The 18,786-nt window shown below is 42.5% G+C and overlaps 1 protein-coding gene across 1 annotated transcript; it reads right to left on the minus strand.

Moving 5' to 3' along the window:
• Positions 1–15,232: 15,232 nt before the first annotated feature.
• LOC106575143 (zona pellucida sperm-binding protein 3-like) lies at positions 15,233–17,222 on the minus strand. The gene is made up of 5 exons (XM_014151375.2): positions 17,047–17,222; positions 16,839–16,946; positions 15,765–15,959; positions 15,552–15,669; positions 15,233–15,343 (listed from the first exon to the last, which is right to left on the minus strand). Exons 1-5 carry the CDS (start codon positions 17,220–17,222, stop codon positions 15,233–15,235), a joined length of 708 nt encoding a protein of 235 aa, XP_014006850.2.
• Between the last annotated feature and the right edge of the window lie 1,564 nt (positions 17,223–18,786).

Raw genomic sequence — 18,786 nt, forward strand, 5'->3', positions numbered from 1 at the left:
CACAATTCCAGTGGGTCAGAAGTTTACATACACTAAATTGACTGTGCCTTTATACAGCTTGGAAAAGTCCAGAAAATTATGTCATGGCTTTAGAAGCTTCTGATAGGCTAATTGACAAAATTTGAGTCAATTGGAGGTGTACCTGTGGATGTATTTCAAGGCCTACCTTCAAACTCAATGCCTCTTTGCCTGACATCATGGGAAAATCAACAGAAATCAGCCAAGACCTCAGAAAATAAATTGTAGACCTCCACACGTGCAGCCGTCATACCGTTCAGGAAGGAGACGCGTTCTGTCTCGTTGAGATGAACATACTTTGGTGCAAAAAGTGCAAATCAATCCCTAAACAACAGCAAAGGACTTTGTGAAGATGCTGGAGGAAACCGGTACAAAAGTATCTATATCCACAGTAAAACGAGTCCTATATCGACATAACCTGAAAGGCTGCTCAGCAAGGAGGAAGCCACTGCTCCAAAACCACCATGAAAAAAGTCAGACTACGGTTTGCAACTGCACATGGGAACAAAGATCTTACTTTTTGGAGAAATGTCCTCTGGTCTGATGAAACAAAAACAGAACTGTCTGGCCATAATGACCATCGTTATGTTTGGAGGAAAAAGGGGGAGGCTTGCAAGCCGAAGAACACCATCCCAACTGCCAGGCACAGGGGTGGCAGCATCATGTTGTGGGGGTGCTTTGCTGCAGAGGGACTGGTGCACTTCACAAAATAGATGGCATCATGAGGACGGAAAATTATGTGGATATATTGAAGCAACATCTCGAGACATCAGTCAGGAAGTTAAAGCTTGGTCACAAATTGGTCTTCCAAATGGACAATGACCCCAACCATACTTCCAAAGTTGTGGCAAAATGGCTTAAGGACAACAAAATCAAGGTTTTGGAGTGCCCATCACAAAGCCCTGACCTCAATCCCATAGAACATTTGTGGGCAGAACTGAAAAAGCGTGTGCAAGCAAGGACGCCTACAAACATGACTCAGTTACACCAGCTCTGTCAGGAGGAATGGGCCAAAATTCACCCAACTTATTGTGGGAAGCTTGTGGAAGGCTACCCGAAATGTTTGGCCTAAGTTAAACAATTTAAAGGCAATGCTACCATACACTCAATTAGTATATGTAAACTTCAGACACACTGGGAATGTGATGAAAGAAATAAAAGCTTAAATAAATAATTCTCTCTACTATTATTCTGACATTTCACATTCTTAAAATAAAGTGGTGATCCTAACTGACCTAAAACAGAACATTTTTACTCTGATTAAATATCAGGAATTATGAAAAACTGAGTTTAAATGTATTTGGCTAAGGTTTATGTAAACTTTCGACTTCGACTGTGTAAATGCCTGGAATATTTTAAGTTTGAAGAATCTCTTATACAGTGGGTTAAAGTTATTTATATAAAAAATATTTAACCTTTATTTAACTAGGCAAGTCAGTTAAGAACAAATTCTTATTTACAATGACGACCTAGGAACAGTGGGGTAACTGCCTTGTTCAGGGGCAGAATTACAGATTTCTACCTTGTCAGCTCGGGGATTTGATATAACAACCTTTCGCTTACTGGCACAACGCTCTAACCACTAGGCTACCTGCCGCCCCATAGTAACCCTAGGTGTAAAATAGTAAATAATGACTACTTCTCAGAAAGTATTAAACTATCAAGAGGAGTAAAACAAGGTTGTCCACTATCGGCACATCAAGCTATTAAAATCAGATCTAACAATATTATCAAGGGCCTAGAAATCCAGGGGTTAAAAATAAAGGTGTCATTGTAAGCTAATGATTCATGTTTTCTTTAAATCCATAATTTGGATCCCTCCACAGCCTCATAGAGGATCTAGATAATTTTTCAAACCTCTCTGGATTACAAACAAATTATGATATTATGTTTTGGATCACAAAAAAATCACAACTTTTACATTATTGTGTAGTTTACCACTGAAAAGGTCTGACGGTGAAATGGACAAGCTTGATATTCATATCTCGAAAGTGATCTCACTACAATACATTTTAATAGAAAGTTACCAAAAATAGACAAGATCTTGCTACCGTGGAAAGGAAAATGCCTGTCTATTTGTGGAAAAATTCCCCTAATTCAATCTTTAGTCATATCCCAATATTTGCTCATGGCCTTGCCTACACCTAGAGATTTGTTTTTTAAATTATATTTCATTTTATTTGGAATGGCAAGCCAGACAAAATTAAATTGGTGTAACGCCCTGGCCATAGAGAGGGGTTTTTTGTTCTTTATTTTGGTTAGGCCAGGGTGTTACATTGGGTGGGCGCTCTATGTTCCTTTCTCTATGTTTTTGTATTTCTTTGTTTTGGGCCGTGCGTGTGGCTCCCAATCAGGCACAGCTGAAGCTCGTTGTTGCTGATTGGGAGTCACACATAAGGAGCATGTTTTTCCTTTGGGTTTTGTGGGTAATTGTTTCTGTTTAGTGTTTGCACCTGACAGGACTGTGTGGCTGTCGGTTTCTTGTTTTTGTCTAACGTGTTCTTTCTTTAATAAATTCCTGAAGATGAACACATCCTCTGCTGCACCTTGGTCTCATTTGAACGACGGCTGTTACAATTGGCCTATTTATAGAATGAATATGAATTCGGAGGGCAGAAATTATTCAATATTAAAGCATTAGACCTCTCACGAAGGCTTCAGTCATACAAAAGTTATACTTAAATCCAAACGGGTTCTCTAGCAGATTAGTAAAAATGGCTCACCCCGTGTTCAAGAACGGCATTCTTCACAAAACTATGAAATAACACATATGGAATCATGTAGTAACAAAAAAAGTGTTAAACAAGTCAAAGTATATTTTATATTTGAGATTCTTCAAAGTAGCCACCCTTTGCCTTGATGACAGCTTTGATCACTCTTGGTATTCTCTCACCCAGCTTCATGAGGTACAGTAGTCACCTGGAATGCCTTTCAATTAACAGGTGTGCCTTGTTAATTTGTGGAATTTCTTTCCTTCTTAATGCGTTTGAGACAATCAATTGAGTTCTGACAAGGTAGGGTTGGTATACAAAATATATCCCTATTTGATAAAAGACCAAGTCCATATTATGTCTCAAATAAGCAAAGAGAAATGCCATCATTATTTTAAGACATGAAGGTCAGCCAATTTGGGGAAAAAAAGTTTCTTCAAGTGCAGTTGCCAAAACCATCAAGCGCTATGATGAAACTGTCTCTCATGAGGACCACCACAGGAAAGGAAGACCCAGAATTACCTCTGCTGTAGAGGATAAGTTCATTGGAGTTAACTGCACTTCACATTGCAGCCCAAATAAATGCTTCACAGAGTTCAAGTAACAGACACATCTCAACATCACTGTTCAGAGACTGCGAATCAGGCCTTCAAGGTCGAATTGCTTCAAAGAAACCACTACAAAAGGACACCAATAAGAAGAAGAGACTTGCTTGGGCCAAGAAACATGAGCAATGGGCATAAGACGGGTGGAAATCTGTCCTTTGATGTGATGAGTCCAAATTTGAGATTTGGACGCCATGTCTTTGTGAGACACAGAGTAGGTGAACGGATGATCTCCACATGTGTGGGTCCCACCAAGAAGCATGGAGGAGGGGGTGTGATGGTGCTTTGCTGGTGACAGTGATTTATTTAGAATTCAAGGCACACTTAACCAGCATGGCTACCACAGCATTCTGCAGCGATACACTATCCCATCTGGTACTATCATCTGGTACTATCATCTGTTTTAAAACAGGACAATGACCTAAAACACACCTTCAGGCTGTGTAAGGGCTATTTGACCAAGAAGGAGAGTGATGGAGTGCTGCATCAGATGACCTGGCCTCCACAATCCCCCAACCTCAACCCAATTGAGATGGTTTGGGATGAGTTGGACAGCAGAGTGAAGGAAAAGCAGCCAACAAATGCTCAGCATATGTGGGAACTCATTCAAGACTGTTGGAAAAACATTATGAAGCTGGTTGAGAGAATGCCAAGAGTGTACAAAGCTGTCATCAAGGCAAAGGGTGTTTACTTTGAAGAATCTCAAATATAAAATGTTTGTTTAACACTTTTTTTGTTACTACATGATTCCATATGTGTTATTTCATAGTTTTGATGTCTTCACTATCATTATACAATGTAGAAAATAGTAAAAATTAAGAAAAACCCTTGAATGAGTAGGTGTGTCCAAACGTTTGACTGGTGCTGTATATTTACCCAACAAATATATGTGGAGTGGAAATGATGCAGACAATTACATTGATTGAAGCCACAATCTATCTAGAATCTTAAAGCTGCTCTACCCCCTACAAAAAACATTCAGGCTGTAACACAACAAATTGTGCGAAAAGTCAAGGGGTGTGAATACTTTCTGAAGGTACTGTATGTGCTACAAGAGAAATGAGCTCTTTTTGCCATTGATGTTACCTATTTGGGTGTAGCTTCACTGTGTTCACTGAATGTCATTAGGTAACGTGTGTATTGTTAGCATGAGTGCCGTTTGTGAATTTTGTTACTATGTAATACATGGTTATTAGATACAGTCCTTTGCTCAAATTGTTCTATTCATTATCATTCCTTCATGCATAACTTATCCCATTCTACTGCACTCTGCACATATCGATGCAGTGTATTTATATCCTGTGTAGCAGATTCATAGTCTCTGTACGTTTACAGAACAATCCCCATGTTCATCTTCCTCAGTGTATTTAAATAAAGTTCCTGTGTGTGTTAACTCTTGAGCTACTTGAATCCCCTCTAACGGGGGGCGGTGTCAGTGGGTCACAAACCAGTAAAATACATAGAGTCAGGACGCTATCTTTGGGTCCAGGTCGGGATACTGTAAAGCGATTTGTGACAACTGCTGATGTAAAAATGATTTTATTATACATTGTATTGATTGATTGACAGATGGACGTTGTGGTTGGGGATTATGAGGAACAGACTGTTTTAGAGGGTGTAACCAAGGAAAATCCTGTTTTCATACCTTGGTCTTTCCGCAAGGCTGTAGATTTATCAACTGGTGAAAGATATACTAGAAAAGCAGGAATGGACATTTCGCTAAAAGGTGACTTCTCTAACCTGTGACCACACACACACACACACACACACACACACACACACACACACACACACACACACACACACACACACACACACACACACACACACACACACACACACACACACACACCCAAACAAACTCCCTTGGGGCAGTGAACCAGGAGGATAAAGAAAAACAGGATTCCATTTCGCTGTGTAGCAAAGGAAAACCAAAACAGAAGTGCTGACGGCTCCCTTCACTCAAACCCGATGGGAGCATTTATCACATTGGTGCCGCAAGATAGAAATCTGCTTTATTTATTCAGGTTGATGGTTCATCCTCATTTAAATGATAAGGAATGCATTGTTATGCTGGTTTGATGCCGTTTCCTATACGCCAATCAGGATTTAAGGTCACAGTCTATTAGACATGAACAATATTGGTATATTAGGATTCATAAAAGTTGAGCATTTGCAAATTGTTTGCTACTCCATGGAGGAACACTCTTTAGCTCCCATCTCAAAACGGGGCTCAGAGATAGGTTTCCTATAATCTGCCTTCCTCCCATCTCCTCAACACACTCGGTGTATTACTGCACACACAGAAATACAGTGCACATTTTGTATACGTACAGACGCGCACACACACACACACACACACACACTACCGTTCAAAAGTTTAGGGTCACTTAAAAATGTCCTTGTTTTTGAAAGAAAAGCAACATTTTTGTCCATTAAAATAACATAAAATTGATCAGAAATACAGTGTAGACATTTATAACATTAACAATGACTATTGTAAGTGGAAATTACAGATTTTTTATGGAATATCTCCATAGGTGTACAGAGGCCCATTATCAGCAGCCATCACTACTGTGTTCCAATGGCACGTTGTGTTAGCTAATCCAAATGTATCATTTTAAAAGGCTAATTGATCATTAAAAATCCCGTTTGCAATTATGTTAGTACACCTGAAAACTGTTGTTCTGATTAAAGAAGCAATAAAACTGGCCTTTTTTAGACTAGTTGAGTATCTGGAGCATCAGCATGTGTGGGTTTGATTACAGGCTCAAAATGGCCAGAAACAAATAACTGGCAGCTTCATTAAATAGTACCCGCAAAACACCAGTCTCAACGTCAAAAGTGAAGAGGCGACTCCGAGATGCTGGCCTTCAAGGCAGAGTTGCAAAGAAAAAGCCATATCTCAGACTGACCAATAAAAATAAAAGATTAAGATGGGCAAAAGAACACAGACACTGGATTCACAGACACTGGAGTCGCCTCTTCACTGTTGAAGTTGAGACTGGTGTTTTGCGGGTACTATTTAATGAAGCTGCCAGTTGAGGACTTGTGAGGCATCTGTTTCTCAAACTAGACACTCTAATGTACTTGTCCTCTTGCTCAGTTGTGCACCGGGGCCTCCCACACCTCTTTCTATTCTGGTTAGAGTCAGTTTGCGCTGTTCTGTGAAGGGAGTAGTCAAATCAAATCAAATTTTATTAGTCACATGCGCTGAATACAACAGGTGTAGACCTTACAGTGAAATGCTTACTTACGAGCCCCTAACCAACAATGCGGTTTCAAAAAATATGGATAAGAATAAGAGATAAAAGTAACATGTAATTAAAGGGCAGCAGTAAAATAACAGTAGCGAGACTATATACAGAGGGGTACCGATACAGAGTCAATGTGTGGGGGCACCGGTTAGTTGCGGTAGTATGTACATGTAGGTAGAGGTATTAAAGCGACTATGCATAGATGACATCAGAGAGTGGCAGTGGTGTAAAGAAGGGGAGAGGGGGGGCAATGCAAATAGTCTGGGTAGCCTATTGACTAGATGTTCAGGAGTCTTATGGCTTGGGGTAGAAGCTGTTTAGAAGCCTCTTGGACCTAGACTTGGCGCTCCAGTACCGCTTGCCGTGTGGTAGCAGAGAGAACAGTCTATGACTAGGGTGGCAGGAATCTTTGACACTTTTTGGGCCTTCCTCCAACACAACCTGGTATAGATATCCTGGATGGCAGAAAGCTTGGCCCCAGTGATGTACTGGGCCATTCACACTACCCTCTGTTGTGCCTTGTGGTCGGAGGCCGAGCAGTTGCCATACCAGGCAGTGATGCAACCAGTCAGGATGCTCTCGATGGTGCAGCTGTAGAAACTTTTGAGGATCTGAGGACCCATGCCAAATCTTTTCAGTCTCCTGAGGGGGAATAGGTTTTGTCGTGCCCTCTTCACAACTGACTTGGTGTGCTTGGACCATGTTAGTTTGTTGGTGATGTGGACACCAAGGAACTTGAAGCTCTCAACCTGCTCCACTGCAGCCCCGTCAATGAATGGGGCCGTACTCGTCCTCTTTTTCCTGTATTCCACAATCCTCTCCTTTGTCTTGATCACATTGTGGGAGAGGTTGTTGTCCTGGCACCACACGTCCAGGTCTCTGACCTCCTCCCTATTGGCTGTCTCGTCGTTGTCGGTGATCAGGCCTTCCACTGTTGTGTCGTCTGCAATTTAATAATGGTGTTGGAGTAGTGCCTGGCCATGCAGTCATGAGTGAACAGGGAGTACAGGAGGGGACTGAGCACGCACCCCTGAGGGGCCCCGTATTGAGGATAAGTGTGGCAGATGTGTTGTTACCTACCCTTACCACCCGGGGGCTGCCCGTCAGGAAGTCCAGGATCCAGTTGCAGAGGGTGGTGTTTAGTCCCAGGGTCCTTAGCTTAGTGATGAGCTTTGGGGGCACTATGGTGTTGAATGCTGAGCTGTAGTCAACGAACAGCATTCTCATATAGGTGTTCCTTTTGTCCAGGTGGGAAAGGGCATTGTGGAGTGCAATACAGTTTGCATCATCTGTGGATCTGTTTGGGCGCTATGCAAATTGGAGTGGGTCTAGGGTTTCTGGGATGATGGTTTTGATGTGAGCAATGACCAGTCTTTCAAAGAACTTCATGGCTACAGACGTGAGTGCTACAGGTTGGTAGTCATTTAGGCAGGTTACCTTAGTGTTCTTTGGCACAGGCACTATGATGGTCTGCTTAAAACATGTTGGTATTACAGACTCGGACAGGGAGAGGTTGAAAATGTCAGTGAAGACACTTGCCAGTTGGTCAGCGCATGTCCGCAGTACATGTCCTGGTAATCCGTCTGGTCCTGCAACCTTGTGAATGTTGACCTGTTTAAAGGTCTTTTTCACATCGGCTGCGGAGAGCGTGATCACACAGTCTTCCGGAACAGCTGGTGCCCTCATGCATGTTTCAGTGTTATTTGCCTCGAAGCGAGCATAAAATCAGTTTAGCTCATCTGGTAGGCTCTTGACACTGGGTAGCTCCCGGCTGTGCTTCCCTTTGTAGTCTGTAATGGTTTGCAAGCCCTGCCAAATCCGACGAGTGTCAGAGCCGGTGTAGTACGATTCTACCTTAGTCCTGTATTGAAGCTTTGCCTGTTTGATAGTTCATCGGAGGGCATAGCGGGATTTCTTATATGCTCCCGGGTTAGAGTCCCGCTGCTTGAAAGTGTCAGCTCTACCCTTTAGCTCAGTGCCGATGTTGCCTGTAATCCATGGCTTCTGGTTGGGCTGTGTACGTACGGTCACTGTGGGGACGACGTCATCGATGCACTGATTGATGAAGCCAATGACTGATGTGGTGTACTCCTCAATGCCATCGGACGAATCCCGGAACATATTCCAGTCTGTGCTAGCAAAATAGTCCTGTAGCTTGTCATCTGCTTCATCTGACCACTTTTTTATTGATCTAGTCACTGATGCTTCCTGCTTAATTTTGGCCTGACAGCAGGAATCAGGAGGATACAGACGTGAGTGCACTATGCTAGATTCTGCTAGATGGTCAAATAAAGGGCGAGGGAGAGATTTGTATGCGTCTCTGTGTGTGGAGTATGTGTGGAGTATAGGTAGTCCAGAGATCTTTTTCCTCTGGTTGCACATTTAACATGCCATAGAAATTTGGTAAAACGGATTTAAGTTTCCCTTCATTAAAGTCCCCGGCCACTAGCTGCGCCGCCTCTCGGTGAGGGTTTTCTTGTTGGCTTGTGGCGTAATACAGCTCATTCAATGCTGTCTTAGAGTCAGCCTCAGACTGTGGTGGTATGCAAACAGCTATGACGAACACAGACAAAAACTCTCTCGGTAGGTAGTGTGGTCTACAACTTTTCATGAGATACTCAACCTCAGGCGAGCAATGGCTCGAGACTTCATTAGATATCGTGCACCAGCTGTTATTTACAAAAATACATAGTCCACTTCCCCTTGTCTTACCAGACGCTGCTGTTCTATCCTGCCTGTACATTGTATAACCAGCCAGCTGCATGTTGATATTGTCGTTATTCAGCCATGACTCCATGAAGCATAAGATGTTATAGTTTTTCATGTCCAGTTGGTAGTTTAATCTGCTGCGTAACTCATTGATTTTATTCTCCAAGGACTGCACGTTTGCTAGCAGAATGGAGGGAAGTGGGGGTTTATTCGATCGCCTACGAATTCTCAGACGCATGCCCACCCTTCGGCCCCTCTTTCTCCGCCTTCTCTTCACGCAGATCACGGGGATCAGGTCCTGTTCCCGAGAAAGCAGTATATCCTTTGCGTTGGGCTCGTCAGAGTCGTGAAAGGAAAGAAAGGATTCTGCTAGTCAGTGGTGAGTAATCGCAGTCCTGATGTCCAGAAGTTATTTTTGGTCATAAGAGACGGTAGCGTCAACATTATGTACAAAATAAGTAAAAAAAACAAGTTACAAACAACGCAAATAAATGAACCAAAAACATAATCGTCTGAAGCACGTAAAACATCTGCCTTCTTACAAAAAAGTAGTACACAGCGTTGTACGAGATAGACTGACGAGTTTCAGAAGAAAGTCTTTTGTTTCTGGCCATTTTGAGCCTGTAATCGAACCCACAAATACTGATGCTCCAGATACTCAACTAATCTAAAGAAGGCCAGTTTTATTGGTTCTTTAATCAGAACAACAGTTTTCAGGTGTGCTACCATAGTTTTCTAATGATCAATTCGCCTTTTAGCCAATTAGCCAATTAGCCTTTTAGCCTTTTAAAATGATAAACTTGGATTAGCTAACACAACGTGCCATTGGAACACAGGAGTGATGGTTGATGATAATGGGCCTCTGTACGCCTATGTAGATATTCCATCTGCCGTTTCCAGCAACAATAGTCATTTACAACATTAACAATGTCTACACTGTATTTCTGATCAATTTGATGTTATTTTAAATGGACAAAAAATGGGTTTTTCTTTAAAAAACAAGGACATTTCTAAGTGACCCCAAACTTTTGAGCGGTAGTGTACATACATGCACGCACACACACACACACCTGGACTCAAAGGAACATGTGCTTCACTTTAATCCACCAAAGGAAAAACAATTGCAGACTTTATTGCCCAGTGTTTTATACCACATAAAACCACATTAAAAGTAAGACAAACAGTGCTTTTGGTAGAGGTTCTACTCATAGCGGATGGAGGCAATGTGCCATGTTTGCTTTGGGATGGATTTCTGCTTTGTCAGAGGAGAAAACCATCAGCTCCACAGTAAGAGATATCGGTGTTAAGTTCCCTGTTGCAAACAGTTCCATGGGCCAACCATTTATTTGTATCGTAACGCTGGCTTCGAGGTGAGCGAGAGGCCTCCACCTCGTGTTAGCACAGCTGATATGGGAAAATAGGGAATCATAGGGAAATAGTCTATCAAGAAATAGGTTCTTCTGTCTTCAGCTGAAGTCTGTGATGATAGATTTACTGTCCAATTGAAATACAAGGAACATATGCATGGCATGTCATCGATAGTCAGAGTAAATGGATAGGCTATTACTTTAACACTTCTCCAGGCATCGGGGGATCTGATCATATGTGCAGCCCAACTGCAATAAAGATGACCTGGAACATACCCAATAACAAAGATATAAGAAAACTAGCAAGGCTGTAAGCTATAATACTGAGGTTATGTGCTACTGGTGTAGGTTTTATTAACTAAGAGAGTACACTGTGACATGTTGCTCTGGGTTGGAGACTAGAGAGAGAGCAACCTCTGTCAAACAATCTCTTCCGACGATCTCCATCACGGCCCATAATGAACCCTGTTAATTAAGATCCTGGTCAAGGAAGAAAAAGAAAACGGGGTTGATAATGGAGGAAGATTATTTAATTAGCCTCCTCCGATCCAGACTCGCTGGACATAATTAAGGATCTCTTATCCTGCCTTTAATGGGCTTCAGGGAACCAGAGCCCCTCATTCATTCTCTTATTTAGTCTTTTGCTAACATGCTGATTACATGCTACCACTAACCTCTTTTAGAGCAGCACAAACGGATCGAAATGTGTGTCAGAAGTTGTGGCTAAGTCTATCGGTAGAAAAAAGAAAAGGTACGAAAGAACGGCTTTAAAAATACATTGAAAATAGTTCTTCATGGTGATCATTCTGCAAAAAGAGGTTCCCCTCAATCTGTCTTTACTGTAATTTCCATATTTTATTCATAATCGTGGGTTGTTTTCATTTCTTCGTCTGGAGGAAATTGATATTATTGTCTTGTGTGGAGTAAATAGAGGGATGGTGAGCTATCCTGTCTCTGTGTCTTCCAGCAAATCTGTCTGTCTGTCTGTCTGATAACCAGTCTCCTGATGTTCTAGTCCCTTTCATCCATCCATCTGTGTGTGTGTGTGTGTGTGTGTGTGTGTGTGTGTGTGTGTGTGTGTGTGTGTGTGTGTGTGTGTGTGTGTGTGTGTGTGTGTGTGTGTGTGTGTGTGTGTGTGTGTGTGTGTGTGTGCGTTCGTGTGTATTTGCGTGGTGTGTACGTATGTGTGTGTATGTGTGTGTATGTGTGTGCGTTTGTGTGTGCTAGGAAGAGAGAAAGGCTGCGGGACAACCTTCGCCTGCTATAAGGTCACTGTCCCTCCCAATGGAAGAAAGAGGGATGACTGCCCTAAAGAACCACATCTCGATCCCCCCCACCACTCACTCCAAAACATCCCCCAAGGGAGCTGCAAGAATTCCTGTGATCTTTTTTGTTTTGTACCCTAGTGTCAATTGATGCTCGTGTGAGATTTATTTTCCCATTCACGTTCAAAGCCATCCATGACCACTTGGTGTTAACTATCCTTTGTTTGGAAGGAATCCTTCCTACTGACAGCAACTTGCAGATCCACTTCCTATGTCTCAACCACACTACGCCTCAGGACGACAACTAGGGCTAAAGTGTGGAGAGTTAACATCTCAGGAGTCACATTGATAGGACGTGCAGCATGACTGCAGTAGAAGAAGATCTGTAATACAACCTGTTATTTGGGTAATGTAATTGATTGGCTGGTGAGCACATTTATTTAATTTATATGAATAGGTTAGATTTTAGAGCAAAGACCAGCAGACAATGTGCTTCTCTGTGATTGGAGCTAAATCAAAAGAGCCATTGAGCTTGGTTGCAGTACCACCGCTCCCCGGTAACATTTACAAGTCGACACTTAAAACGTAATATAGGGCTGTATTCAATCTGTGTTGATGAAGTATTACTGATTGCGCAATATACATTATAAAGTCAGCGGTTTACCGTGAAAGCAGTCTCCACTAAGGCGGTAACATTGCCTTTACGTTTCAGTCATGCTGGACTTCCACTATAGGGGTTGAATACAGCCCATACACTTTTTCTTCGCAAAAGCACTTCCTACAGAACCATATTTTCAAATTTGCCATGACCATTACCAAACTAACATTGTCACAGGGTTAGCCTAGGCTAGCCTGGTTAATCTTAAAATGGACTGACATGAAGTTTCATTCCATAGATTTTAGTAGTGTACTACAATTTAGAGCTAAAATTCCTTAAAACCAAAAACGATAGTCCAACAAGATGGGTCTTCCTTCTCGCGGTGGCCTTCTTTCAGTACCAGCGGCGGTGAATTCATGAAACATGGTGCTTATCATGAACTGTTGCTTACCAGCCTTGGAAGATGAATAGACATGATTAAAAAGACCATACAAGCAATACTGTGAGCCTTTATTACAGTAATATGTAAGGCCCCACTTTAATAGGGTGTTTGTTCCCATGTGCAGGCCTGGCGGCTGTGTGTGTGTATATGTGTTGCGTGCGCTACATGCATGCTTGGGCCTGCCGGCTGGGTATTTGATTGGTGGGGTAGGGCCCTACAGAGGGCGCTATGGGGTAATGAAAGACATGTTTAATAGAGCATCGGCAGGCCACATGACAGCAGTTTCCTGAATCTCTCGCAACCCGGGAAGTTTCACTGGAATGGGATAAAAGCAGGGCCCGAGCGAGACTTTAGATAGTGTGTGTCATACAACTTTCACCTTTCCAGTCGTTTCATACGTGTGAACACAGAAGGTGTAGGAGGGTCTAAGGCTTAATCCAAGGAAGGGGCTAGGACCAGGGCAGAGAGAAAAGACAATTTGAACGATTAAGAATAAATTCAGTGCATCATTCTACTGTTATTGCCCGAGTGTGTTCACAGATGTCTAACTGTTATTGTTTTGTGGGGGTGCAAATTGACACTCACACTAGCATAAAAGTTAAATCGTGAGAGTATGAGAGTGTGTGTGTGTGTGTGTCTCAATTTGAATGCGTGTGTATCAGCCATTTTGCCTGACAGGATACATGACCCGTAGCGTAGCCACACATCAAACTTAATGGCTGTGTCCCTTGCTATGGAGAGAGGCCTGTCACATGTCTAGCACACAGATCAAGTGTGATGTTGAATATATATTGCTCCATGACATTGGTATGCAACGGCCATACTTTCATACCGCAGCCGTGTTTGATGACAGCACCGAGCATGAAACACCAGACGGCATGTAATTGTGATGACTGGGATCAGGGCTGGCCTTAGCCTGCTTAAACCAGACTGAACGTCGTTCTCACCACTGAGTGAGTCTGGTTCAGTCGGTTTTAACCACGCTAGCCTACAGTAGGAAATCCTTGGTTCAGAATGTAACCGTTTTGTAATGGTCGTGGCAACTTCGAATACAGTTTATGTAAGTGATTTGATGAAGTAAATGTTATATTGCGTTCAGGTTTGGGTAGGTTACTTTCTAAAAGTAATCAGTGAGTTACTAGTTACCGGTCAAATTGTAAATCAGTGACGTAACTTTTGGATAACCCAAACACAGTAGCATATTCTGATTACTTCTAGATGACTTTCCCCTTAATAGGCATTAGAAAACTAAAAGGATCCATCAAACGCATTTAGTGTGTCAGTGGTCTCAGGCTTACGGTCAGACTCGCTCAGATGGAACAAACTTAAACTCAATGCTGAATTGAATGTCATTGAGAAAAAAGAACAATGTCATAATGTATTTATTTTTGCAAACATCCTTTCTGAATTTAAAAGTAATCCATTAAGTAATCTAGTTTTCAAAATGATCTAATTGCAATATTTTAGCTGGTAATGTAGTTACATGTAATCAGTTGCTCCCCAACCCTGATTGCATTTTAAGTGAATAGATTTTTTTGAAATGGTTGAACGTGTTACCAAGGAGCTGTTACTGCTCACTGGCTCGTTGATTTAGCTGCAGTCACAGAGGACTGCAGTATATGCTGATTATTGTTTTAAAATCTTGCCTATTAATGAGAAACCGAGCGGACACCACAGCCTCAATTACATTAATTAACCAGATAAATTGGTATTCCAGGTCATCTTCCTAGCGGTCGGGCTGCACATCTTGCTGCGTCATAATAATGGACTACATGGGATCTGATCATTTGCCTCGATCTGGAACCTACCCTATTCCAAAGATGTAAATAAGACTGCTGAGAACTGGAGTCAGTTCAGAACAGGTTTATTGTCATCTACATGGTTGCTGCCTGTGGAGTTTGCGTAGCCTCAAATACAGCAATATCGCCAGTGCAGTGAGTGGGACCACTCCCACAGCAGCCAGCAGTATCCCCATGAGAGACACGCCTGAGGAAGGAAGTTCAATTATTTCACTCAGAATACAATACAACGTTATCATAAACAGAGTAATACAACATTTCTGTCCAAATGTTTACCTACAAGCTCTTGCTTATAGCATGGGTTTTAGCAGTTTCTCAACGCTTCAGTTAGTGGAAAACAGGACCCCAGTTCAGAAAATGCAAACAAATTAAAACCGTGTACAGCTTTGGGTCCTAGCTCTATACAAATCCAATAAAGAAACATCCATGTTTGCAGAATTATAGTTTTGTGCAGTATAAACTCAATCCCCATAGACAAACCGGTTTGCCTCTGTAGTAAACGAGCAAGCCTCGTGTTCTGAGTCAATGGAAGCAGAGGCCGACCTTGCTCTCAGATGACATGTGATGTACATCTATAGGAAGGTAGGAGAGATATTACTTGTACGGTGTTGTGTTCATTAGAGTAAACAACATAAAATCAAAGTCAGTGTTTCTTATTGGAAAAGTCCAGGTATTCCCTGTTTGTTTTCTTCCATTTAGTGCCTAATGAACATGACAGGGGAGTACAGTACATAAAGACTACAAATAAAATGGCCTTCAGGTGAATGTATCGTTACTCACAGAGCTCCTCTCATCTTGGTGGAACCTGAAGGCCTCAAGCTGAAACTGGAGTTTGTCATCCTGGATTTGCTGCAGGAAGTGGGACTTTGAGCCTGTCTGTCTAGCATCAGTCAGACATCTAATGGGATGAAATAAAACAAAGTTTAATTTACATTCTCAATATACAGAAGTATAGTAAGCTGGAAGAGGAACGCACACGCACCGCTCACGCACCCATGGTTCTCAATGAAGGAATATCTAGGTTTAGAGGCCATTTCAGGGGCCAGCGTAGCCACACAGCTGTCCACGTAGACATGGAGAGTTGTGTGGTGGGCTTGGATAATGGAGGCTTCAATGCTCATGACATGCCCCAGAAAGTAGATACTGGAGGGCCTCTCAAATTGCCAGTCATCTGAAAGAGAAGAAAAGCTAAAGCAGCAATAGAGCCCTACAGTGGAGGTGTCATAATACCCATAAAACCTAGTGGTCAAACAGGGAAATGGTTCCAGTTGTTTTTCCACCATTCATTTTTCCCATAGGAGATTTTTAGAAACTCTTAAAACAAGGGTTGTGTGATGTTTTGATGTCCAAGAGAGATTTGCATGGCTAAGGTTACTTTTATCAATATATCCTGCTCTCTTTACTTTCAGATTCTAAAATGCTAATTAGCATCAATGCAGACATCATGCAAGACTACAAATCCTTGCAAGGTCCTGTATGTCATCTCTAGCTGACACCTTTGCTAGCAGGTATTGTGTGAATTTCAAACTTGCACAAAACAGTACAGAGAATTGTCAATTTAAAGACACTTTCCCAATTTATTCATTACCTCATTTAGCTAACATTAGATAGTTAATCCAGAGATTCCTACCTTTGCCTTGATTCGGCCGTCTCGTCCAGATCATCATGGCATTTGTAGTGCTTTATGACAGCCACATTAGCATTTAATGGGGGGGGGGGGGTAAATACAGGAGAATACATTAATAAAAGTGACTGTCCTAGAGAGATTTACATGGTTATCAAAACATCATGGCAGAGTAAGCCTGTTTGACCGCTAGGTTATGGGTATTATGACTGATACGGTGGTACTCTATCACCAAAAATGGCAGAGGTCACCTTTAAAGGTGTAGACTCACCTTTATTTCAAATATGCGGCCCCTGCACTTGTTTTCAAAGTTTGAGGGTGGGCCTTGGCGATTAAGAATTTGCTTTGCTTCTTGGCCAAATGTGTTCACAGTATCTCAAGTTTCTACTGGAGTGATGAAAGTTACAGATTGCACCTTTAAACCCTATGTTCTATACCCCCACGTCATGAGCATGAGAGAAAAGACCAGCTGCTGCTCTGCGACCTTGGTGGAGGCAAAGGGAACCCAGGTAGGCTTCAGAGCATTACTGGTCACATTGTGCTTCCTGATGGATACAAACGTTTTACAGCCAGAGCCAGGGTTGTGTTCATTGGAGCATGACACGGAAAACATTTGAAAAGTGAGAATGAAATAAAAGTCCTTAGCTTTGATAATGGCATTCAACTCCAACCTCATTTGTTCTTACAATGGGAGGGCCTTTCCCAAGGAAATCCTGCTTGACCTTCACCCAAACCACATCCTCCCTGCACTGGACCGCTCCACTGGTGGCAGACACTGGATTCTTCAGCTCAAACTTCACCGGCTCTTTTGCTTCCTCCTTCACCATATGGTTCAGGACTCGGCCACGCACAGGCGGTTTCCCTGGTTGAAACGCCTGTTGCTTTCTGGCAGACTGTTGAGGTTCATATTTTACAGGCACCTGGGTTGGTTACTAAACAGGGTTTCTATGTTCAAACTGTACAGGAGATGGTGCAGGTCTCCCGTGCTCAGTTTGCACAGGGATTTGAACAGGTATCCTTTGTTCAAATGGCATAGCGGTCTGAATAGGTCTTGGGTGGGTATCCTTGAGTCTGTGGTCACAGGCTCTTCTGCTTTCTGCTGTGGACCATGGCTGGCAAAGTTAGATGTTTCTTGACTACGTGATGGCATTGGAAAAAGCAAACTCTGAGCATAACTGAATGACCTGAATGAGATAAGCACAACAAACCCAACCAAATCTACTCGCAACCCCATTCAATGGTGTCCATTGTGGATTCAATGACATTTCATTTCAAAGCAGAATCTGTGAGCTTGCTCCTGACTCCTCCCACTTGTCGTAAGTGAAATTGCTGCCCAGAGAGTTGCACAAGATTATGGGTGTGTCTCAATACTCTTTCATGGTTTTCTATCCTTGTCTCCTGTCACTCATAGAGGGTAGGTCATGAAAGGACTCTACACTTTTGAGATGCACCCTCAGTATAACTGACTTTTGCTTATAAGCTGTGTTCGAATACTCGTACTAACCGTACTATTTGTGACGTAAATTGAGTATATAGTATGCTTATTGGTCATAGTATGGATATATTTAGTATGCCAAAAGTTCCCGGATGTCGTACTAAATTTGCCAAAATACGAAGTATACGTGTACTTTTTGGACCCATAATGCTATTTTTCCGAAAATGGGCGTGGCTTCACAACATTATCATATTTGATGAAAATCGTGGAAAATATGCAGCCGAAGTCCGACAATGCATTGAAGATTGGGGCGGCAGGTTGTCTAGTGGTTAGAGTGTTGAACTAGTAACCGGAAGGTCGCAAGATCAAATCCCCAAGCTGACAAGGTAAAAATCTGTCATTCTGCGCCTGAACAAGGCAGTTATGAGGAAACGCCATCACACCCTGGGGGTTTGAAGCTTGGCCTTGATACGGGGATCTTAAACATCCACGTCAGATGATCAAGTGGCTCCAAGTGTGTGTGTGTGTGTGTGTGTGTGTGTGTGTGTGTGGAGATTTATGATTGTTCCCAGTGGTGCGTCAGATGGAGGGGAGTGTGAGGGACAGTGAGCAGGCCTCATCTGGAGCCTATATGAGCTGTCAACAGGCCTGCCAATCATACCTAAGGGGCGGGGAGACAGAGGGGCAGGAAGTACATGGCCCCAGTCTTTATGGTTGAATTCCAAAATCAAAACGTTTTCACTTACTGACCTCTACCCTTGTTGATTTGCTTGTAAAGAAATAGAAAAATGCTTGGATGGGCATCAAGAATGTGGCAATGTAGTAGAAATGCTGTCTAGGCTTCAGTTCAACAGGCTAACCCCCAATGACTCGGGTTTAAACACACACACACAGCCACACACGCGAACACACACACCAACTCGTCTGTGGAAATTCTGAAAAGAAACATCACATAT

This window comes from Salmo salar, chromosome ssa17, assembly GCF_905237065.1.
Source record: "Salmo salar chromosome ssa17, Ssal_v3.1, whole genome shotgun sequence".
In the NCBI taxonomy this organism is placed as follows: Eukaryota; Metazoa; Chordata; class Actinopteri; order Salmoniformes; family Salmonidae; genus Salmo; species Salmo salar.